This window comes from Haplochromis burtoni, unplaced genomic scaffold (genome assembly GCF_018398535.1).
Source record: "Haplochromis burtoni strain Fernald_Lab_line unplaced genomic scaffold, NCSU_Asbu1 Contig_135, whole genome shotgun sequence".
Lineage (NCBI taxonomy): Eukaryota > Metazoa > Chordata > Actinopteri > Cichliformes > Cichlidae > Haplochromis > Haplochromis burtoni.
This window is the reverse complement of record NW_024582496.1, coordinates 325,153-349,515: the sequence shown is the minus strand read 5'-3', so window position 1 is coordinate 349,515 and position 24,363 is coordinate 325,153. Positions and strand designations below refer to the sequence as shown.

General features: G+C 38.8%; 1 protein-coding gene across 2 annotated transcripts in view; it reads left to right on the top strand.

Moving 5' to 3' along the window:
* The window catches only part of ddb1 (damage-specific DNA binding protein 1), a 51,238-nt gene that overhangs the window by 7,339 nt on the left and 19,536 nt on the right, over positions 1–24,363 (top strand). For both annotated transcript variants that reach the window (XM_005930768.2, XM_005930769.3), the window contains exons 7-16: positions 3,866–4,024; positions 5,150–5,233; positions 5,680–5,796; positions 9,814–9,916; positions 10,642–10,717; positions 10,803–10,911; positions 13,536–13,714; positions 17,469–17,632; positions 21,564–21,671; positions 24,044–24,251. In XM_005930768.2, the coding sequence (XP_005930830.1) occupies positions 3,866–4,024; positions 5,150–5,233; positions 5,680–5,796; positions 9,814–9,916; positions 10,642–10,717; positions 10,803–10,911; positions 13,536–13,714; positions 17,469–17,632; positions 21,564–21,671; positions 24,044–24,251 (1,307 nt within the window). The remainder of the gene's footprint in view (positions 1–3,865; positions 4,025–5,149; positions 5,234–5,679; positions 5,797–9,813; positions 9,917–10,641; positions 10,718–10,802; positions 10,912–13,535; positions 13,715–17,468; positions 17,633–21,563; positions 21,672–24,043; positions 24,252–24,363) is intronic.

The window sequence follows — 24,363 nt, the reverse complement described above, 5'->3', positions numbered from 1 at the left end:
CCGGTACGCCCATGGCAAAAAGTTAGTCTAGAGCCCTGGCTTTGGATCTGGTTTAGTATCCTAAGTAAAAACCGAATTGTTCCAAGCTTGATGTGAGATTGTCAGGTTGGAGTTAAGTTTGCCAACTGCGTTTACACATATTTAGTGTTGTATCCCTTTAACCAAAATTCCTCTAATTTCACTGTTTTCTCTAGAGACTTGAACTACAGGCTCTATAAATAATGCAAATAATGTGGGGCTTAAGGGACATCCTTGGTGGTATCCTTGTTTCACAGTGACTATACATTCACCTGGGCAGTTGGTGACTGGTATAATGATTAAAGATGACCTATAACTCCATGTTTAAATCCAGACCATCTTAACACCAGGTACAAAAACTCCCAGTTGTACAGGGTCATGGGCCCTTTGTAGATTAAGACTGCTGGCCATTGACTTTGAATCACTATTGCTCATGATATCAACAAGTTGCAGTGCTCGCCTTACATTGTCTTGCGTGTTCCTCTTATCAGTAAAACCTGTTTTGTTTTTTTTAATTTTTTTTTTTGTTTGTTTGTTTGTTTGTTTTTTTGTTTCCAGAATCTGTCAAATCAGGGATAATATACTCTGGTCTTTTTGGAATTAATATGTGATCTAGAAATGGGTCTGTATGACCTACTCTGTTCCCTCTTTCCTCTTCTTTGATCGCTGATATTATAGCCTGTTTCTATAATGATGGGTTGTTTCTACCCTTCGTCTACAACTGAGCATTGCCACTCCGCTTGGAAGTTTGTTTGTTTTATTTCAAAACATGTTTTTCTTTTTTTACCAAGTTTACTGTTTTTACTGGATTTTGTAGTCTGTTAACATCTATTTGTATAATAACACAACATTTTAAAGGTATAGGATCAAAGTGAAGGAGGAGAAAAAAAACTACAGTGGTCCCTCGCTATAACACGGTTTACCTTTTGCGGTTTGCTGTTTCACGGATATTTTTTTTTTGTGCAATTTGGCATGTTTTTTATTTTTGTTTTTTTTTGTTTTTTAACAGCGCATTGTGTTCTGCGTCCTGATTGGTTGTAGACCATTGTCAATCAATCTCCTCCGTGCTGTGTCTCCTGTACAGTACAGAATGAGTTCAGCTTGTCAAATTTACATAAATCTTTGATCACTAGCAGTGTGACTCTGAAGTGCTGTACTGTATGCTTAAGTTTTCTCCCCAACAAACACAACAATGTCAATGAAACGTTTTGCACCATCTAAGGCACGTGCAGTAGCACCCAAAAGGCAGAGGAAGATGAGGTAGAACTTACCGTATTTTTCGGACCATAAGGTGCACCAGATTATAAGGCGCATTAGTAAAACAAAACAGTCAGATAAGTCAAACTTTACTCCACTCAAGTCAAACTTTACTCCACTTCTGTACCATTGATTCATTAATGTTGAATTCTCTGGCAGCTGCTCTATTCCCATGTTCTGGACCTGAAAACAGGGTTTGATCTTTGGTTTCATTCTATTTCTGGACTTATTTTTCTACGAAGGTTTGAACTTTGAGAGAGTTTAAACGAGAGATTGTGGGAAAATGTTCCCGCCTGTTTGAGAAAAGTGTATAAAGTGTGTAGTGAGGGGTTTTACAGCCTTAAAACATCTATAGTAATTGTAAAAAATAAAGCTGGCTACTTCACGGATTTCACCTATCGTGGGTTATTTTTATAACGTAACTCCTGAGATAAACAAGGGACCACTGTACTTCCAATTCTCCCTGAGAAAAGGTCCCGCTGTACAGCAGAAATCCTGGAGGTCTCTCTGGATACTTTCTTGGTGTTCCTTGCCCTGGTGTTTCATCTCACCCATGATGGCATGAGCCTCATTTCTGGTATTGTCCTCTATCACTCCCCTTTTCCTGACATTTTCTTGTTTTTAATTGCATTGCTTGGCGCTTATTAGCTGCAGCGCTATCACTGGGATACACTTTACTATCATATTCATAACTAACCAACATTGTTCAAAGTATGCTGTCCCTTTAGCTTTTTTCCCCTTGATTATTTAGTTGATGTCGGATTATAATGGAAGCAAAAATGGAAAGAGAAGTAGTAACTGTATCAGTACCACCACAGACATTTTAAGAGAGAAATTTTAGTCATATAATCCTTTGGTGAAAATGATAACATCTAGGAGAAAAGGGTTTTTTAAAGCAATATTTTTAACAAAGGACAGGAAACATTTAAATCAGTTTTTCATGTTATAGAGGAATCAAAGTTCATGTAATTCATTCTTCAAAATAACTGCTCAAATAAGTCCGTGGGTTTGTTTCAGGATGGATTCCTTGTTGCAAAATCTGCCTCTAAAAGGACTTTGGAACCATATGAAAATAAAGTTAACACCTCAAATGAAAATGCAACACAATGGTGGCTTCAAACACAGATTCCTCTCATGTCTTATCAATAGCTCAAAACATCCTCCAGACCTACTGATCTGTCAGGGTTTTTTTCCCTCTCTAATTCAAGCTCTCGTGTCTTCATTACTACAACTGCACGGTAGCATTGTCCAGCTTTTCCAGTGTTTGAATAGGAAAAGGTAATAGGAAAGTTGTTAAGTGATCATTGAAGCCACATTTTTCTTTTAATTTAATTTAATTTAATTTTTTCACCTAATATGTTATTTGTATTCAGTTCAAACACACTCCTTTCAAAAGTATCAAGAAAACACAGAGGCTTATCCTTTGATGTATAACAGAACTGTTTTGGCAGCTAATTAATAAATTGTCACTCTGGAGCACCAAAGTGAAAAATGAATGTGGAACACCAAAGCTTCTGCCAACACGGAGGTCTGCTGAAAATGTCTCAGCTCATCTAGGGCATTACAGTAGCTGGTGAGGAAGTAGACTGGTTTCACATGTCAGAGCTAACCAGCTAATTACCTGCCATTCAGTCAAGAGGAGTCCACAAGTTTGCAAAGCTGTGAAAATAAAAGTTTTTGACAAAAGTTTTAAGTAATGCTACAGGCTGGGTGATTGCGAAAATGAGTTTTGTAAAGGTTTGATCAAGTGAGAAATTGACTCGGCATATACAGCAGTCGTTGACAATAATAATATCTCCTTTTGAAAGAAAGTAACAAACTCGGTCACACTACGGGAGTTAAATGCCAGCTTTAATCTGGAGTATTATTTGAATCTCCTAACATGTTTTGGTGCTGCTCAGTTTTGTTTAGAGTAAGAATTTTTGAAAAGCTCAATGCTGAAAGCTGAAAACGAGCCTCAAAGTGAAGGTACTGTAAAATATTTTATAACAGCCTCAGTTGATAGTCCTTTCCTATACCTTTTCAAAGTTTAGAAAGCATATTTTAAACAGCATGATACATTATGACAGCAAACACTGATAAGACAATATAAGAGTGGCATTACATTATTGTACGAATGGCTGATAAATCAGTCGGCTTCAGATTACTCCTGGGGAATATTAGCATATCAAAAATACATCAGTGACATGATATTTCTCTACAAGCATACAAAATATGTGTTTAGAAATACTGTTGCTATTGCAAAATTTGTCCAACAGAGAGCACTGACAACTTAGTTTTCCAGCTTCCTTCTCTGCACAATATTGCTGTGCAATATCTATGTGTAATTTAAAAGATCTGTTAAAGTAACATGAAAGGTTTTTGCAATGTACCTAAAATGGTGTACACATAATACTGAATTCTTTAATACTCCAAGAAGTGCTTTGGTGGTGGAGCACTGCTACTTCCCTGCACACACAAATATAAATAGTTGACTAATGGTTGATTTGCTAAAGCGTGGACCCTATTAGAATCAAGCTTTTATAGGTGTTGGCTGACCACTGTTGGTCATATTGTGTTTGATGTGTTTGTGTCTTGGTCTCGCTTACAGCAAAGCACCATTGTCTGCCACAACCGCGTGGACCCCAATGGCTCACGGTACCTGCTCGGTGACATGGAGGGACGTCTCTTTATGCTGCTGTTGGAGAAGGAGGAGCTAATGGACGGCACAGTGGTGCTCAAAGACCTGCATGTGGAGCTGCTTGGAGAGGTCTTTCATTTCTCTTTTTCTTTAGGCCGAGGTATTGCTGGCTGTCTTCCATCTGTTTATCCACCTGCCTTTCCTCAGGCATTTCTCCCATCACTTTCTCACTGCCTGGCTCAACGACCCTCTCTGTTTCTTTCTGATTTTCTTACCGCTGCTTTTTGTTCTCATCATCTCTGTGCTATCTTTTGTTACAATTGACTTTTTAGTGGTTTATGCCCCTGAGCTAATGGATCTGTCTACACTTGCACAGAAGATAAGAACAAATTATCTCACCTCTTTGTTGCTTGCTTGCCAGGCTGTCACTTATCCCTTTAAAGTTGATTTAGGTAATGATTGTATTTCAATACTGTGCTTGAAGCTAAGGCTCATGTTCAAGGCAGACAACATTTGGTTTGTAGCACCTTTCTTTAATTACTTTCTGAGGAGTTTAGAGATGGAAAAGGCTTTCCTGCTAGTCTTCTAGTTTTACTCTAGTAGTGCTTTTGAGTCGGGAGCTGTTTGCTTTTTAGATTATTATAAAGTCTACTGCTATTAGGACAAGTCTGTTCAATAAACACGTAGGAACAGCTGTATGTTAAAATGTCAGACAGAACGCTTTATTAATTGCAAGTCAATATGTCTAAAATCATGTACACAGTGATGGGTAAATTTAATAACAAACATTGTTTGTTTTTACATTACTTAGATTTACTGACATTTAATTATGAAACACAATAATTCAATTTTTAAAATCTTTTCTTTTTACACTTTGGCAGACAAAAGTTATTCATGTAAAGTTATTTTAATTTTCTAGCTGAACAGTCGTGCTTTAAGTGACCTTTCTGATTCTCCTGTTAGAGGATTATACTTGGGGGGGGGGGAAAAGGGTTTTTTATCATCAGGTTAATTCTTTTTTATTAATGATTTAATGTATAAAAGGTCAAAATCTTTAATTTCAGCTGGAAAAAAATATCATTATATTTGACTTTTCTTTTTTTTTCTTTTTTTAACTAAGTTCTGACAATTATTGGTAGAGGATTAATCAGCAAAGTCATTTTCATATTGATTAAAATGTAACTGATTGTAAATTGCAGCCCCACTGTGCTATGATCAAGAGGCTGAAATGTTTGTGTGTCCCTTCACTGACAGACATCTATTGCTGAATGTTTGACCTACTTGGACAACGGTGTTGTGTTTGTGGGCTCTAGATTAGGCGACTCCCAGTTAGTAAAGGTAAGCAGAAAGAGTCTTGTTTTTTGTTTTTTTTAGTTTTTTGTTATTGAAAATAACTTTAAACACACTGGGGTTTTTTTCCTCTGGTTAAAAAAAAAAAAAGGGTAAACTAAGTTAAAAGAAGTTAAACTTTTAGTAGATGTGTGTAGAAATGTGTGATAAATCCTGCAGTGTTTTTCATACCTTGTTTTAAACAATGGAAATACTTAATGAACTGATTCAGAAATTTATTTTGAAAATTTATTTTTTTCCCTCGGGTCTTCATTATTCTGCTCTATTATTTTTATGTTTGCATTTTGGTTTACTAAATTTAAATATAATAAGCAAGTATAGTAAATAGTGAATTAATAACCTCCAAGATCATCGTAATTTGACATACCGTGTGTGATTTTCAGAGAAATTGTACAGATTACATCCTTTGTAAAGACAATTTTGTTTATTTGCAGCTCAACGTGGACAGCAATGAGCAAGGCTCATACGTAGCTGTGATGGAGACATTCACCAATCTGGGCCCTATTGTGGATATGTGTGTGGTTGACCTTGAGAGGCAAGGCCAAGGCCAGGTAAAATCCACAAGCTTAATCCTTTATTTCTAGAAAAAACAGAGCTTCAGAGCAAATAAAGGCTACATCACATATTCAGCAACAAAATCAAATTAATTTTTTTGGGTGGGGATGTTTGCTAGAGAGTTTATATGTGACATGGTGATTACTGAAAACCCTTCAAGCAGACACTGGATACACTTGCCTTATGTTGAGTCTCCCTCTGAGTTTTCCTCCTTATTATCATCTTTGTCACAGCCTTCAGGGAGTCTCGGCTTATACCACCAATGCAGCGATTTCGAGGGCCATGTTAACAGTGTTCTTCTCAGCAGAATTGAGCTTGTAATGCCTCAGAGCACAAACTTGCAAAAGCCAGAAAATCTGCGTACAGTGCACTCAGGAGATTCCTGTGAGCTTTGTATGTAATGTGGTTGTTCTTCTTATGTATGGTGCCTTTTTTCACCTAGCCGAGTCTAGATGTTAGTTAGCTGGTCTGCAGTTACACTGGATGTTAAAATGCACCTCTGCTACACAAACCTAAATTGGTTTTCTTATTCCATTGCACAAAGCCAGATTGCTGTGAATGTAATTTCCTCTAATAATATTTACACCCTTTCAAACTGACGGTGAAGACCCTGTCCCTGTCTGCATGTATCCCAACAATCCATCATCTTCAGCACTTGTGTGTGCTTAGTTCTGTTTACCTTGAGCAGATATCAAACCATTTGTATTCGGGATACAATGTGATCTAGCTTGTACTGCATGGTAATGCCAGATTTAAAATGGAGCCACAAATCCAGAAAATGTTCTCTTATTTCTCAAAATATAATGCTTATGTTAAAATGCAACCATCTTTTGGCATGTTCTTCATAGAGCAGGGCGATATGGCCAAAAATATTTATCACTATATATATTTGAAAATTTGCGATAACGATATAACTGACGATATAATTGATGCGAGACAAAATACAACTCCACAACATTACTAGCGCAAAAAGACAACCTTCCATTTATTTTCACTTAAACAAGAAGCTGGTTTTTATGTACATTAAAGCTTTATAAAAATGTAACAGTGCAAATGCAAATTCCTTGCTGAAAGTTTAACCAAAAGGCATTTCCAGTAGAAATGGGCTGAGAGCATAACCATGTATAATATCCACTGAAGTTAAAAAGAGGTGCTTTGCAACATTAAACTGCAGTGTGCAGTACGTATTTTTCGGACCATAAGGTGCACGGGATTATAAGGCACATTAAGCGAAACAAAGCAGTCAGATAAATCAAACTTTATTAAACTCATTCTTCTTGCTTCCTCCACTTCTGTACCATTGATTCATTAATGTTGAATTCTCTGGCAGCTGCTCTATTCCCATGTTGTTGCAGTATATTAATGACTAACCTCGTATTGTGGATGGATTATCTCAGTTGTTCTCCTGACTGAAGTTTGGTCCGTTTACAGCATCCTGCCATGCGATTGCATTTGTCTCTAACCATGAGGAACCTTCACGTTAACTTTTATAAGTGGAAAAGTGTTAGTGTTCGTCCTCCAGCTTCACTGTTTATGTTATGCTAACATAGCTGTGTCGCTAGCGATCACGTAGCACATCATTATATACCAGCTAGCCCAACTTCAGTAACCCTACAAACGTCACTGCTGTTTAGTTTCCTGTCTTCATTTATGTTGGAAGTGATAGCAGAGCTGTACGTTTGAATTTTTTCAGAAATCTCTCAGTCAGAACATGCTATATCATGCTTAGGTAACTAGCGAAACTAGCGAGCTAACTTCCGCTAGCTTCCTGCTAACTTCTAACTCCGTTAAATGTAATAACTTTTGTTTTCATGGATGCCTGGAAGTTAAACTTTATAGTTACACCTGGTAAAGCAGCAATGCTGATCGTTTTATTAAAGATGAAAGAATTTAGACAGTTTTTAACTCTCAGTGATGCTGCAGTGTTGTTTGACCTGAAGCATACAGAGTTTAGGACCCAGATTACTCCCAGATTTAAGAGCATCTTAGTCCGACAAATACGACAATAACGACGGCCGCTTGCATGTTCTGCAAAAAAATGTGCTTTGTTGTGTATCTGACGGACAAACACCAAACCAGTTCCACATCACGGAAGTTGCACCATTTTTACAAACCAATTCTGGTTCATCTGTTTCACTCAACAATCGGCCATGTGCGTATGAAAACAAAGGCACTGCGCATGCGCGTTTTACTCCCATTCTATCGCGATATTTCATTTTCCTATCGTTGCCTAACATTATACCGGTATTACCGTGAACGGTATAATATGGCTCAGCCCTAGTTCTTCAACACATAACTGCAGGTATCTGCTACAAAAACCACAAAAAAACCCAATTTCTAATTTGAACATTTGTCCTCCTTTGTGTTGAATCACTGGGGCACAGGGAGATGCAGAAGGTTTTGTTGGCAGAGTTTGACACCAGGCCTCAGGGTATTTGATGTGGTTCCAAAGGCAGTGGTCCACTAGAGCACTGAGCCACTCTACTGGGTACAGACGAGCGCAGCATCAGCCGCTGCCTGCATTCATCCATTCTCTCTAATTCAAGGGCCAGAAATAAATCCAGTCACAATTGTTTTAATATGCCATTAGCTGCAAATCTGGAAAACATTTGACCCGGTTAATTAATGCAAACACATTGCAACGCAGTTAAGATGGCAGAGGATTGACGCACATGGCGCAGGAGAAAATATAACACGACCTCTCTCAGATAAATCATAATAGGGGTTGTGCTCATGGATGTGCAACAGAAGAAAAGGCAGTCGGCCCCATGAGAGTGTGGCTTAGTGTGTGAGGGCATTCGAAAACATGCTCAAGGGAGCGAGGTGGGTTGCCAGGATCATCATGACTGTTTCTATTGGGAGGAAACTGTTGGGTGGCAGGTGGTAGACGCTGAGATTATGCAGGCTCTGGTATTAATCCTGTTAGTGTGCCATGACTGGATGCATAAATAACATTCTGGTGCTCTCCAGTCATACTGTACAGGCAGTTATTTACCTTCAGGCTGCTGGATCTCAACAGCGTGATGTTTATAATGGCAGTCTCAGAGACGCTCTACTGTGAGCCAGTTCACAATTTCTACAAACTACATTTTAGTTGTATTGATGTCTGCTTTACTATCGAAACCGTATAAGAAGGATTTCTGCACTTTTATGACTTTTTATGACAAGTACTTAAACTAGGTCTTTTAGCATTAATGATAATAATGTGTCTTGACTGAATTTTAACCAAAATACTAACATTTGGGGGGTTTGTTTGTTTGTTTTAAACTGCTTTCTATTGGCACTGAAGCACTCATTTAGTACAAAATCTTTAAGCTATGAAATTGTTATTTTTTGTGTTTCTGCCCATTAATACCGTATTCACAAAGAACAAAAGTATTTAACTATTTCAGAGTCTTTTATGTCTTCATTACACTGAATTTGAACCTTTAGCTACCACAGCAGCAGATGGATATCTTTTACTGACTAATAATTGGCTCATAACATTCAGCACACCCAGTATTAGCCAATCCCAACTTAAGGCTGATATATTTGTGCATCCCTAATGTTATCACGTTTTACAGTTTGGAAACTAATGGAGAAAATTAATCGCTGATTAACTGAATAGCTATAACAACAATGCAGTGAGCAAGTTAATTGCTGGGGTCTTTGAAACATGAAGACATCACTACAACATAGCCATATTATTTAAATGACTTCATTTGGGAGTAAAATGGTATGACTGACTGCTCATGTTTCTTGTCCCATTAGTCATGTCCTTGAGTTCAGATCTTTGCAGTTTTTGCTCACTCCCTTGTGATTAGTGACTGTAATGGACAGTTTTGTTACAGATGTGAATGATGTGTTAGAATATATAAAAAGTTATAGATTGTGTGAAAGGATTTATTCTTTACAAAAACATAATAGTTGGTTGGAAGCAGAAATAAGGTGTTGTTTAATTGACAAAAAGGGGGAGGAAAGCGACAGCTCCATATCTCAATCTTTGTCTTAATGTCTCTCTTTGGTGCTTTCAGCTGGTGACATGCTCAGGTGCATTTAAAGAGGGCTCTCTTCGGATAATCCGCAATGGCATTGGAATTCATGAGCATGCCAGCATTGACCTGCCAGGAATCAAAGGTTTGTGTGTTTTGTGTGTGTAAGTCTGTGTCTCATCAGCCATCTCCCTCTCGAGCCTTGACTTTATTTGGACCTTAATATTCTACTGACTTCAGAGTAGAGCCACTTCACCCCGCACATCTGTTTGCCTCTGCTGGCCAAGATGCCAGCTGTTGCTCGTTCAGGTTTGGCACGTGAACAGGAACAGATGGCTCCGATGTCATAGGTCTTCCCTCTGCACTTTCTAAATAACAGGAACATTGCCAAGGTTTGGTTTGGAGGCATTTGTTTTAATTTAGAAAATCAAAGTGCTCTGCAGTGTCTGCTATGGTAAGCAGACAATTTTAGGAAGCTCGTCAGGTTTTAATGACAGCAGACACCTCTTAATCCCAGAAAATTAGGTTTCTCTCAAAGGACTCTTCTCCGGTGCTTGAATGAGATGCACAGGCCAGTTAAGGTCTGCTCACACTTGTTAGTTTATAGCTCTTTATCGACCATCTATGCCCTAAAAGAGTTAGCTGCTGGCTCTTGCCCCTGGCCTCTTTTATGAGAGGCAATTATTTACTTAGGTAATCAATGGCTCCTCGAGAGTGATTTGCAACCTGTACATCCTCCAACATGTTAACATTTGACAAATGGAATAGTTTAACATTGGGCACCGTCTTGATATTGCATTTCTTTTATTTCTTTGCAAATTGGTGCTGAAAGTAACTTTTTCAGTCTAACACTCTCAAATTCCCTTCAAGGTTTGTGGCCTCTCCGCTCTGAGGCAGGCAGAGAGACAGATGACATGCTGGTGCTGTCTTTTGTGGGTCAGACACGGTGAGCGTTTGTGCAGAATGCCAGATAAGGACAGGGTCAATTTTGAAAATGCGTATCTTATCTCAAGAGTATGTTTTCCCCCCAGAGTGTTGATGCTGAGTGGTGAGGAAGTTGAGGAGACTGAGCTTCCAGGCTTTGTTGACAACCAGCAGACATTTTACTGTGGAAATGTGGCACACCAACAACTTATTCAGGTTTGTATGCACACATGCACATATGTTATATATAAAGTACGGGGTCTGTTCATGCTTTGGAAAGTAAGAATTCGTTTCACAAATTCTAAATTAATTATTCAGCTGTGGCCTTGTGCCATTTAATAACATATCCTTTGGCGGAGCTGAATCATGCATGATTAAAAGGGCCAGTTCTGAATGTGAAGAGTTCAAAAAGACTTCATGTATTTTATACTTAATATAAATATTTTACTTCATTTAATCTCAAGTTTCATCCTCCCTTTTGGAAATGTGGATGAATCCTGCTGGGAATTCTGCCAAATGTTACACCCTCAACCATTAATCTTTAGGTTATGAAAACTCTGCTCGTATTTCAGTGCTGGGGTTTTTTACTAACTCGTACACTTCATGTGTTTATATTGAATACATTTTGACGTTATTATCTGACTGAGTGTTGCTACGCCACTCATTGTTTTGGCCCTTCAGTTGAGTTTTCCTTACGTTTGCATTAAAGCCACCAGTGGTAGAGGGGTTGTCCCGAAAGGACACTACAGCATAGTATTAGATGGCACTGGTGACATGAGACATGAGAACACTAAAGACTGTGTTAATTTTTAGTGGTAGTGTCCAAATTTGAAAGTTTGTAAAATTCACATTAAATATTGCTGTAATAGGAAATTGTCAACATAGGATTATTATTTACCTAATTACTCGGTGTGCCATGAACATGCTCATAGCACTAAACTCAGAATGAATGGCTGACTTGGTACCTATTTGCAGCTTTTAGCCTTATTTTTAGCTCATTAGTTTTGGTTCAACATCCTGCACATAGGCCATGTGCTTTGCTGCTCTAATTAATGTCACAATAAAAGCTCTAGGCAGCTGATTCCAGTAAACAAGCTCAGACAAGCCAACTATGCACTACCATACTTACACGAAACTGCAAAAAGTCTGAAAAAGGAGCTGGTAAACAATGCTGATATTTCTCTCAGAAGCAGTAAAACACCACATAAACACCTACAAGTGGCAACAAACACAGTTTCAGAGGGATGCTTGTGTTGTCTATTTGCCATTGCAAACACCAGTATGATTAACCATCATATCATAGGTAGTTTCCAAAGGGGTGCACTACAAAGCAAGACTGGGTTAGCGAGCTTTGTCAATCTTAAAGTCAGATTTTCTGTGTTACAAAAGTGGCTCTCTTTATATGTGGATGAACCACCGCTGTAACTTATGCCTAATTCATAATTTGGTTGGATAGCTTTGTCTCACGCTTTCGTAGATTATTTGCAGCATGTTTTAAGGTCAGTAAAGATTCTCTTCATTTTATTTGTCCAAGTTGTTGAGCTGTACATTACTAACATCACATGAAGCTCAACCGTGAAGTTACAACAGTGCAAACTTTGCATTATTCTCTCACTGGAACGTCCTTTTAGTTCATTAGGTAATTTTAAACAAAGTCTAAATGTTGTTATACTTGATGCTAATCTACTGCAATTCCAAAAGTTCCACTTGGAAGTGCAGATGCTATAACACAGAATACACGGCTCTCTAATGTGCAACCATCACATTAGTAATAAACAGCAGCACTGAGCACACTTAAAATGAGCATAAAATAATTAACTTATATACTGTTCCGTGCACTAAATCCCAACATTATTTTCTGCAGCATTAATTTGCCGTTGTATTTACAACAGTGTTGCATTTTACTGCCGTGCATGATTTATTTATTTATTTTTTCTTCTCTTTTTCTTATCAAACTGTATTTGTGCTGCAGCGTGAGGTTTTGCATTGTCTAAATGGTGCACTACCTTCACTTCTTAATGTTTATACCTGCTGCAGTCTGTAATTAGGGCTTCTTCAGCTCCTTTGTCCTGTCTTGCTTTTTCACTGCTGTATAGTAGTACTCCCCTTTTACAATACACCATTATATTTTAAACATTGCATTTGTCTTGCTACCTAACCTCAGGGTCTTTTGTGGGACGTGAAATACAAATGCAATGAAATGAACCGTTACAACAATAGTAATATCATTACTATATGTTACAATGACATTTGGTTTTGTTGTTTCACAAAAGTGATTTCTGGGAGCAAACAAATGGCAGCCATTCATCCTTCATGTTTCTTTTAATCATACTATATTTCTTGACATTTGTATTGTAGTTAAACTGCTTTATTTTCTACAAAATCATTTTGCTTTATTTTCTAATAAGCATGTTACTGAAGCCTTTGCTTTGTCTTCATTTGTTTTTATCTTGCTTTTATCTTTTATCTGTAAGTCTAGCATCAGCTCTATAAGTATGAATGGAAGTGTTTTAAAGCAGTCTTAGCATCTGATATGTTAACGGTGCTAAATCAGTGGAATTCATTAGATGGGAAATTTTATGTAAAAAATCAGAAGGATGAAACCTCTTTGGTTTTTCATAGATTAAGATATTCTGTGCAATAAGATATTCTTTAAAATACTTTCTAGCTCACAGTTTCTTTGTCATCTGTGGAAACACCAAATAACAAATATGTCTGTGAAGGTTCTCAGTCATCCAGGTCATCGTAGTCAAAGGAGCTTGCAAAGAAAGTAACTTAAAGAAGTCCAGACGCTTTTCTTTGCAAGCTCCTTTGACAAATAACAAATAATGTTTCTCCAGATCACATCAGGCTCTGTGCGCCTAGTGCTTCAGGACAGCAAGACGTTGGTGAGTGAATGGAAGGAGCCACAGGGCAGGAACATCAGTGTGGCTGCGTGCAACCACACCCAAGTGGTGCTTGCTGTGGGCCGAGCCCTCTACTACCTGCAGATCCTAGCTGGAGAGCTCAAACAGATCAGGTAGGACAAAGATGGGGACTTATTAACATTTTTTTTATTCACTGTTAAAACCCACTTCCCACTTCTGTAACCGGAAGGCCGCCGGTTCGATCCCCGGGCTCTCTGTCCTGGTCGTTGTGTCCTTGGGCAAGACACTTTACCCTACCGCCTACTGGTGTTGGCCAGAGGGGCCGATGGCGCGATATGGCAGCCTCGCTTCTGTCAGTCTGCCCCAGGGCAGCTGTGGCTACAACCGTAGCTTGCCTCCACCAGTGTGTGAATGCGAGAATGAATGAATAGTGGCATTGTAAAGCGCTTTGGGTGCCTTGAAAAGCGCTATATAAATCCAATCCATTATTATTATTATTATTACTTCCAGTCTTTCCACAAAGCCAACTGGCTGCTCACTTAGCTGCATAATTATCATAGAAAGCCTTAGTGAGCAAATATGAGCAGCTTGCGAGTTCACAAGCATGTCCAATGTCCAATCTCATCATTTTCACTGGGACCTCGATACAGATTCACTTGAGCAATAAAGCTATATACTGCAATTAATGCTATTCAGTTATCTGAGTGCAGAGACTTAAATCTTGTCCTATTAATAAAAAGTGAACTCTTAATTCAGGATGTTGGGCTCAAATGTTTCGTAAAGAAATTTCTATATAACTATTAGACTACTTTCAGGTTATTTGAATATTCAATATGTTACATTTGACTGCATATGCAATGCCCAACAGAACAGAGGTATGGAAGCTTATTAACAAAGGTTAATTAACTCTATCCCCAGTAGTTCATTAGTCTCACAGTTATTAAATAAAAAAAAAAATGTATATGTTGCAGGAGGATAGTGGAGTTACTTTTTATTGTTCTTTCACGTTGCTGCTCTGGTTTCCTTGTATGACCGTCTTTTGGCCCTTTTGCAGTAATGTATGTACTATTTCACAGTAGTTTAGAAGAGAAGGATGCACAGTTGTAAAGCTTGCCACCAGGGCTGCTTGAGGAACACTGTGTTTGTTTGCAGTGGGTGTTCGTAAATGATGAAACGGAGACAGAGGGAAGAGTCTTAAACGGAGGCTTTGAAATAATGTTTGGGCTGCATCAATAAGCAGCTGGTTTGCTGTGTGCGTCACAAAAATCTGTGTAAACCAGAAAGTCACTGTTGGCTTAAAGGTGTGTACAGGACTCTAATGCTCTCCTCTAATATAATTAAAGTGCGAGTACTCACCTTGGACAGTGATTATCCATTATATTTGCATTGTTGAGTAGCCTTGTTCCATTACAATGCAGTTCATTGGCCATTTTAATTAAAAAGTGAAAAGGTTCTTTTCTTGTCATTTTATTCAAAGCTTTCTTTGTAGTAATGACCAATTTAGATGTTTGACCTTCGTTGTACAGATTGATGTGTGATACTAAAAGGCTGTTTTTTAAAATCATTTTAATGACAGTGAATTAAAGATTTTATACCAGGGCATTTAACTTGATGTCCTTTATAATTTAAAGCTTAGAATATTTTCCATCTTCAAAATTGTTTCTATGTTTAGATCCGCTTATCAAGTTTAGCAATAGACATTTTAAAATGATTTAAAGAAAAGGCCTCTTGTGGCATCTGTAATTTTATATTTCCACATTGATGCTGTATGTCCTGATGTGCTTTTACTCAGCAAGCATATACACCCACACTAATGGGGTTTGTCGTTAAAGATATATATTTTCAGCAGAGCATAAACAAGGAAGGTAAACTGTATGACTGACACTCATCTTTGAGAAGGAAATTTTGTTGTTGGAGTTCACCCCATGTCTGCAAAGTTGGGTATTCCAACTTTCTCCTCCAGTCCAAAGGCATGTATGTTAGGTTAATTTGTGATTCTAGATTGGCCATAGGTGTGAATGTGAGTGTGAATGGTTGTCTCTCTATCTCTCTCTCTCTCTCTCTGTTAGCCCTGTGATTGACTAGTGCAGGGGTCGGCAACCTGTGGCTCTTTAGTCCTTATAGTGCGGCTCCTCGTGGTTTGGGAAAATAAAATAGAAATATTTAGCTGAAGTGTATTTTATTTACATTAGTTCTTTTTTAACTTGTAGTTCTAAATTGGAAGATTATTGCGATATTGAAATATAAAAATAAAATTATATTCTGTTATTTTTTTCATCGCTCAAAATAAGCGTCACACTGGTGGAAGCCAGTATACCCGCCGAAACGCCGTGCATTTATCGAACCTTTCAACCCCAGGTAGGCCAAATATGGCTCTTCGGATCCACATTATGTCAGCAGCTACTCTCCACCGTGAACTATGTTAAAAACAAACACGCCTCACAGATAACAGCTTACAGTCCTTTGTAAAGATGAAAGTGACTTCACACAGCCCCGATTTTCAGACACTGTGCGCAGAGGTTCAGGAGCAGAAGTCCCATTGTAAACATATCACGGCAGACCCGGCGATGTTTGCATGGACCTGCTTTTCAGCATCTCTTTATTGACCACTTTTCACACACGGTTGCTGTACGCATACAGCCGGCTGTAGCTTTTCAGCTCACAGCCCGACACACACCAACACAACAGCATAGATGGCACAGACGTAAAGGCGGCGAGGCGTGATTGCAGGTCCCGCTCAGGTGCAGCGGCGCCGCAGACCACGCCCCACCACACACATTAACCAGGTAAAATACATATTTAGGCAGAATTTTGCAAATATCTATTTTTCATCTTTTAGCAGCATAGTGCTTTTTTCCAATTATTTTTTTTAAAAGTCAGGTCAAGGCTCCAAATTCCCAAAGGTGATATAAGGGTGGCGGCTCACAGCATTTTTTGTTTGCTGGATCATTTTAGTTCAGCTGGGTGTCTTTCCTTTTTGTTATATTTCTTTAAGAGTTCAAAATGTGTTAATTACATAAATAAATTTTAATTTTCTCTGTAGCACTTCATGGATTTCATAAGCAACACACCTTAGTTGTTCACACAAAGCACAAAGGTAAAAAACAATATATACAGTGTTATCTTCATTTTAGATGTCAAAAAGTATTTGCGGCTCCCAGTGTTTTCTTTTGCGTGGAAACCGGCTCCAAATGGCTCTTTGGGTGTTAAAGGTTGCTGACCCCTGGACTAGTGTGATTGACCTGTGATTAAGGGGGTGGCTCAGGGGGTTGGGAGGCGCATCTGTAACCGGAAGGTCGCCGGTTTGATCCCCGGGCTCTCTGTCCTGGTCGTTGTGTCCTTGGGCAAGACACTTTACCCTACTGCCTACTGGTGTTGTCCAGAGGGGCCGATGGCGCGATATGGCAGCCTCGCTTCTGTCAGTCTGCCCCAGGGCAGCTGTGGCTACAACCGTAGCTTGCCTCCACCAGTGTGTGAATGCGAGAGTGAATGAATAGTGGCATTGTAAAGCGCTTTGGGTGCCTTGAAAAGCGCTATATAAATCCAATCCATTATTATTATTATTGACCTGGTCAAAATGTACACTGCCTCTTCCTCTACAACACCAACCATTACTCTGAATTGAATAAGGTTGGTCGTTTGGTTGTCTAGCAATTTTAGCTGGTGTTAAACTGACTCATACTTATCAGTGTAACATTTCTCAGTTTGTATCTCACATTGAGGAAAAATTGATTAGAACTTCCTCTCCGTGTCAGTAACACAATTATCCCATTAGCTATTTTAGTCAGGTGTGTGTGTGTGTGTGTGTGTGTGTGTGTGTGTGTGTGTGTGCGCGCGCGCCAAATTTGGTCACAATTTGCAGGGCAGCTTGCTACTGTTTTCTCAAATCCTCCTCATCTTTCTCAGTACCACAGAAATGGAGCATGAGGTCGCCTGCTTGGACATCACACCTCTTGGGGAGGGTGGCGGTGAGTCACCGCTCTGTGCTGTGGGACTCTGGACTGACATCTCAGCCCGTGTGCTCAAACTACCCTGTTTCACAGCCCTGCACAAGGAAATGCTCGGTGGAGGTGAGAGAAATGAGAATGAGATTACCCAGACAAGAGCAGTGGAAAGCTGTTAGTGGCTTGTGGAGAGAGATGTCGATGGAAATAATGTCATTCAAGTATATTTGTGTTGCACAGTAGTGCATACATGGTCCACACAATTGTACAAAAGCAGCAATTCCTGAACCGTTCTCAGAAAGTATGAATAACATGAACTTTGAGGTCTCAATATCACTGTGACCACAGTAATTTACTAACATGAGTGTTGTAAAATTATTAAGCAAAAGCCTAATCCCAATAAGATTTGATAGCAAAAATAATATTAAGAATACTGAAACAGGAACAAACTTCATTTGAGGAAGCTGTTTTTACAGAATTTCTCAAACATACCTGCCACAGAAAAGGCAAACAATATAAAATACTTTGGTTCACATTGATCTACTGAACTGGTTCCATTTTTTTATGTGCATGGTTTATTTGAAGAGATGTGGATCTCTCTCTAAATAAAAAAGCTTACATTTCTTCAATTTAGGTCTGTGATGGTTGGGGGGAAAAGTCAAATCCAACAAACAGTTGAGTTAGATACTAAGCTTACCAAATGATAGCCTGGCTTTGTCAAATGGTAAAACAAAATATGCCTACTAGCACCTTTTAAAAGTTCAGGAATGAACTTTTAATATTAAGTTTTTTTTATATGAGAGCAGTAACTCTCCTCTTGTTGCCTTCAACTGCTCCCAGCTAAGAAATACTCCTACAGAAACTGACCTCTGAAACAGCTAGTTGTTGGTTTTTGTGCTCAAAAATAAGCAGACTGAAACATGTTGATTTGTGACCAGACAGAACTGGACAAAACAAAAAAATAGTGAAACTATTGCTTTAAGAATTTTAATAAATCACTCCAAGGCATGGGTCCATAATAGTGCAGTAATGGCTTCAGTGAAATGGATTGTATCTCCAGTTTCCAGTTTAATAGATGTAAATGGCATCTCACATGAAGCAGCTCATTTTAGCAAGTACTTGATGAGTGCTTAAGCATTAAATATGCTGCTAATCTAAATGCATTTAGTGCACCACTTATACACTTGAGAAGAATTTAAACTTGGAATGTTTAAAGTATGCAAGAGAGGACTTGAATACTTTTTGGGTTGAACTTATGAAAAAGTCAGCAGTTACTGGGAAAAAAAATAATTCATAACAGTGAACTGGCACTGGCAGGCCTCTTACTTTCCACAAAGAACAACTCCACAGTCTTCCCCACAGTGTCACACTTTATTTTCCAACTGTGTTTGATTGACAGATGCTCACTGAACAAACTTTTTTACACTTTTTTTGCCTGCTGCCATACAAACTACAGTCTGACTGCAGAGTTTAAACTCGTAGCTAATATACAATACTGTGCAAAAGTCTTGAGCCACCCCTCATTATTGGTGTTCTTTAAAGATCCAGTGTTGTGTCCAGACGTAACGGACAATTTGACAGAAATAGATTCATATTGTATCTTTAGCCACTTTGTTACTAGCATCCTGTTGCAAAAACTCTGAATTTGTTCCCTTTTTTCTCTTTTTTTTAGTTGAATCTATGAAAAATGCCAACGATAGCAGAGTTAGATAATCAGATTCTAAAGAACTATTAACTGAAAACTTTGCTTATCTCAGCATGGTTTGCAGCGTGTTCTCATAAAATTCTGGAAATGTAGTCAAGAAGTTGTTCCAGGTCTAAAATCTACAATCAGTTGATCCATCTGCTGTTCACTGCAGCTTCATCAGGAATGGTCTCAGGGCTGGTGTGAAGAAACTATTCTTATGGAAGGCAAACAAAGAGAAAATGCTGACAAGAACACAAGACTTGAAAGTCTGTGACAAAGGTCTTATGGAGTGACGAATCCCAATTTGAAATGTTGGTTCAAATCATTTTCATTAATATGAGCAGGTCAGAAGAGAGGTGCAAAAGTATCTGCAGCAATGGTTAGGAGCTACCTTTCAGCCAGTGATGTTTGAGATATTAATATTAATGGAACTGATGTGTACAATGACAATAAAGGGCCATTCTGAAAAGTAAAAGTATGTCTAAATAGAAAACACACAGTGGAACAGTATGAGTCATGGACTGGCCTCCCCAGAGCCCAGACCACAACTTCTTTGAAGCAGTGTGGAATCATCTCAAGAAAGCCTTTATTTGTCACATGCAAGTTGCCCTGCAGCGAAATGGGACCCCCCCCGGATCCCCCTCCCGACCTTGCATACACAACACAGACATCACATGGGAGACAGGTCAGAGACCGGTAGTATTATGGAAAAACACTGAAATGTACAATACAATGGGCAAGACGAGGAGGGGAAAAAAGAGACCTCTACTCATTCTGGGCTCCTATGGGTGGACAGCATGAGAACAGAAAACAAAAAAAAACTCCTCTGCACAAAGAGCACATAAATGTCCACAGTACAACATCATGAAGCACATGACAAGCAACAGGGGTGGGTTAGGGGTGAGAAGTAAGCCGATCCAGACACAGCCATCCTGCCCTGCAGCTATTCATCCAGCGCATTCATACAGCGCTGGGCCCAAGATGGCTGTGTCTTGACAGAGAACAGAACAAAAGGAAGCCAACATCTAAAGGAGAGCTTTGAATGTCCTTCAAGAAGCCTGGAGAACTATTCCTGAAGACTACTTGCGGGAAGAAGCTCCTCCTCAGACCAACACAGAGAGACTGAGGAGGAGCTTCTTCCCGCAGGCGATACGGTCTCTCATTCACACCACCACACAGTAATGACCCACACATATAGTTCTTACACACACACTGGACATTCTGGGCATTGTTTTCACTTCATCACTTAAATCACTTTAAGCATATTTGCACTGCACAAGACACTAAATAATGTGGATTGCACAACACTGGTCATTATATTCTTCATTTCCATTTAATACTTGTACAGCTGTTGTTATTGTGTGTGTATATATATATATATATTTATATTTCTTCATACATTCTTATATAGTTCTATACTGTGTATTGTGTATTTTGTTGTACAGTTATTTTATTATCAACTTTAATTTTTATATTTTATTTTATTCCTTCCTAGTTAAATTTACCCTTTTTAATTTTCATATTTATTTCCTATCTTATTCATAGCCTTTTCTTTTTTTCTTTAGGTCACGAGCAGTTGTCTAAGCATTTCACTGCATATCGTACTGTGTATGACTGTGTACGTGACAAATAAAATTTGAATTTGATTTGATACTTGAAGGAAAGCTTGTGCAAGAGAGAGTACAGGTTGTGTTGAAGAATAGAGGTAGTTTTGCCTTAATACATGTCTTTCCATTTATGTTTGGACATGTTTCAATAAATCATTGCACATATTTTCCTAGCATCCCATAAAGAAATAAGGGGTGGCTTGAGACGTCTGCACAGTACTGTAATACTCAACATGTTGACATTTTTAGATCTGTCAGTGGAAGCAGAATTTCAATACTTCGTCCCACTCCTGCCCTTAAGCTATGTTAGCTTTGTTACATTGATTGTGTTTTAGACCTTCTATGCATGTCCTTCAGAGTACATCTTCATGTTTGAACTTTAATAATTTGTCCTGCTCAGCTAAAAATAATTGATGTACATTTCCATGGAAATATGTCCCCCTTTTCATTTTGTACACTTCTATCTGAACAGTGGTGCTTTTTGGTGAGTCAGCCAATAAGTACTTAATCATAGCCAAAGTTGTTTTGATGTAACTGGCCTGCAGTCAAAGAAACCGATGTTTGGGAAACTGAGCAAAACTGAACTCTTTATATTTATCCTGAAGCATTCAAATGTTGTTTCTTTTAAAGTTACCACAGAGTCTGAATAAACCTGATTGATTTTTCTGACGGAGGTATTTTTACAGACATTTATCACTTTAGTATAGAACCAGTGTCTCCAGAGTACAGCAGAAATAAATCACTTGTTTGTGTGTGTCCTCAGAAATCATTCCTCGCTCTATCCTAATGACCACCTTTGAAGGGAGCTACTACCTGCTGTGTGCCCTGGGAGATGGAGCACTCTTCTACTTTGGTCTGGATCTGCAGACTGGTAGGTCCTTCTCACTGTTACCGCTACAATCTTTAGACGAGAGCTTCTCAGACTTCTCCAGACTGATGAGGACCTTCAGGCTGGGCCACAGGCTGCTGTCTGTGAGCATTTTCATTTTTAGTTGATCATTTCTTGTCGACTTGCGTAACTGCCAGCACTATATTTGGATGTGTTGGTTCAGAAACTCTACTGCCTGAAGAAAGCTGTGTTATAAGTTTGATTGAAAGGCTGTCATTGAACTGTTAAAGATTTTCAATGTGGTAAAGGCAGCAAAAAGCAGCAGTTTCACAGACGGGACCAAGGCAGCCTACATCAAGGCCAAATGTGGCCAGAAGAATAGAAATATTAAAGGGTCTCTGACATGAGATGGATATATTTAAATGGAATTGTAAAAGGAGGACTTGAGAGTGAGACAATAAATGCTTTTCTGTGTTTAACCGTCTGCTTTTTGGTCCTGAAAAGATGCTGTGAGTGTTTATATGTGCATTAGCTAATGTTACGCACTGAGGACTAGCAAAGACTTTCCACTAATTACCTTGGTTTTCATTTAGTATGCTGCGTTATTCACATCAGATCAAACGAATTTGACCATGTTATAGAGAAAGGGCTCTCTGGTAGCTTGCTTAACATTAATGTAGTATTTCTGATATTGCTAGTTAAAAAAAAAAAGCTGCTTAGGCTGGTAACCTCTGAATTTTAGGTCTCAGGCTTCATGACCACTTCATCATCCTGCACTTTCAACATGTTAGTATTTCCTTCTAATAAACATTCCCTGCCTGCTAAATGCTCAGCTCTTTCTAGTGCATAATCTCTGAGCCCAGAATACGACTGGATGGTGTCACTGAAATGATATCATGCAGTCAAGATACCCAGTTGAGGTCATTTCAGTAGTAAAAAAAAGTAAATTTAAAAGCCCCAGAAGACATTATACAACTGTTATCACAGGCGGTGCAGTCATTTGATGCAAATGTAGTTGAATAGTCCTGAACTGCTGCGAAACAGACGAAACTAAAACCGATTTTCAGGTGTCTGTTTTTGAATTTTAAATAGCTGCATGCATTATCACTGTCTGATTTACCCAAACACATCTGGCAGTGTTTTACAGCGATCTTTGTAAGTTTTTGATTCTTATTCTTTATTACTGCATTAGAATAATGAATGTTATGTAAGTCACAACCAATCAGAACTTTTAAATCCATTAATGCCTCTTAATCAAGTCTTAATCTGTTCTGCCTCTACAGTGAAATGTAGGCATGTGCTGAGATGTAGTCCAATGGGGAGCCAGTTTGTTAACGTGTTCATTACTGATTGTGGAAATTATGAGGTCCATTAAAGTACAAAGATACATTTTCTAATTGCTCGTTTTGTCAGACCAGCAGTTCAAAGATGCCATATTTCATTTACAAACACATCACAAAGATTCCCCTGGGTCACCTGATCCAGGCCTAATTTTAAGCTTTGTTAAAAAGGACAGTTTTAAGCCTAATGTTTCCACAGAGGAGGGGCGTAAACGATGAAGGCTCTACCCTCCATTATAGTCTTATGAAATTTGAACTACAAATAAGCCAGTAGTTTGAAAGCGAAGTACTCTGTTAGGATAACAAGGTACTATGAGGTCTTTAAGATATGATGGGGTCAGGATTTTGCGTGTGAGGAAGATTTTCTATTCTTAATTTAACAGGGAGCCAAGGCAGAGAAGCTAAAATGGGAGAAAAATATGCTCTCTCTCTCTCTAGTCCCAGTTAGTACAATCACTGTAACGTTCTGAATCAGCTGATGGCTTTTCAAGCTTTTAGAGTGACCAGATAATAATGATTTACAACAGTCTGGAGCTAATCAATGTATAAACTAGCTTTTCAGCCTTACTTTAAGACAAGATTTTTCAGATTTTATCTCTATGCAAATTAATAAATAATTTATGTGTGTTCATATAAATATGGTTCAGTAATTCAGTCAAATTAAAGGCCAACGCCTGTGCAGGTTATTCTCTGTATACTGCTGTTATAACTACTGGCTGTACAAAAGATAAAGAAAAAACTGAATGGAGCGGTGAAACGTAATTAAAGCAGATGCTTTTATTCAGACCTCATGGGGCCACTGAATGGTTTGGTGAGCATTAAAAGCAACGTACACAAGGAGAACACAAGGGCAAAGCATTAATACTTAATGCCAGCGAGATCAACAAAACTACCAAGTTGAATTTCGTGAACCCCCTGATAGAGCATTTGCTTTGGCAGAGGATGTGCTCTCAGTGCGTCTTTCTGGGTGGCTTAAAGGAACTTGGCAAAAGGCTCTTTTGACCCAAATACGGATGTAGACCCATTTCTCAAACTGTTTCAAGTCTGTGGTTTGATCTCCTTTCCTTTTCCTAGGTGCCCTAAGCGAGCGTAAGAAGGTCACTCTTGGTACACAGCCCACTGTGCTGAGGACCTTCAGATCCCTGTCCACTTCCAATGTCTTTGCCTGCTCTGACCGACCCACTGTTATCTATTCCTCCAACCACAAGCTGGTGTTCTCCAATGTCAACCTCAAGGAGGTCAATTATATGTGCCCACTCAACTCTGAGGGCTACCCCGACAGGTCAGCAGCAGAACTTTTCTTCCCTTCATATTTTATCAGTGTGTGGTTTTATGGGAAATTCATCTGTTTTCTTTTCTGTGCTCTGAAGAGTTGGTAGCCGTAAGCCCTTAAC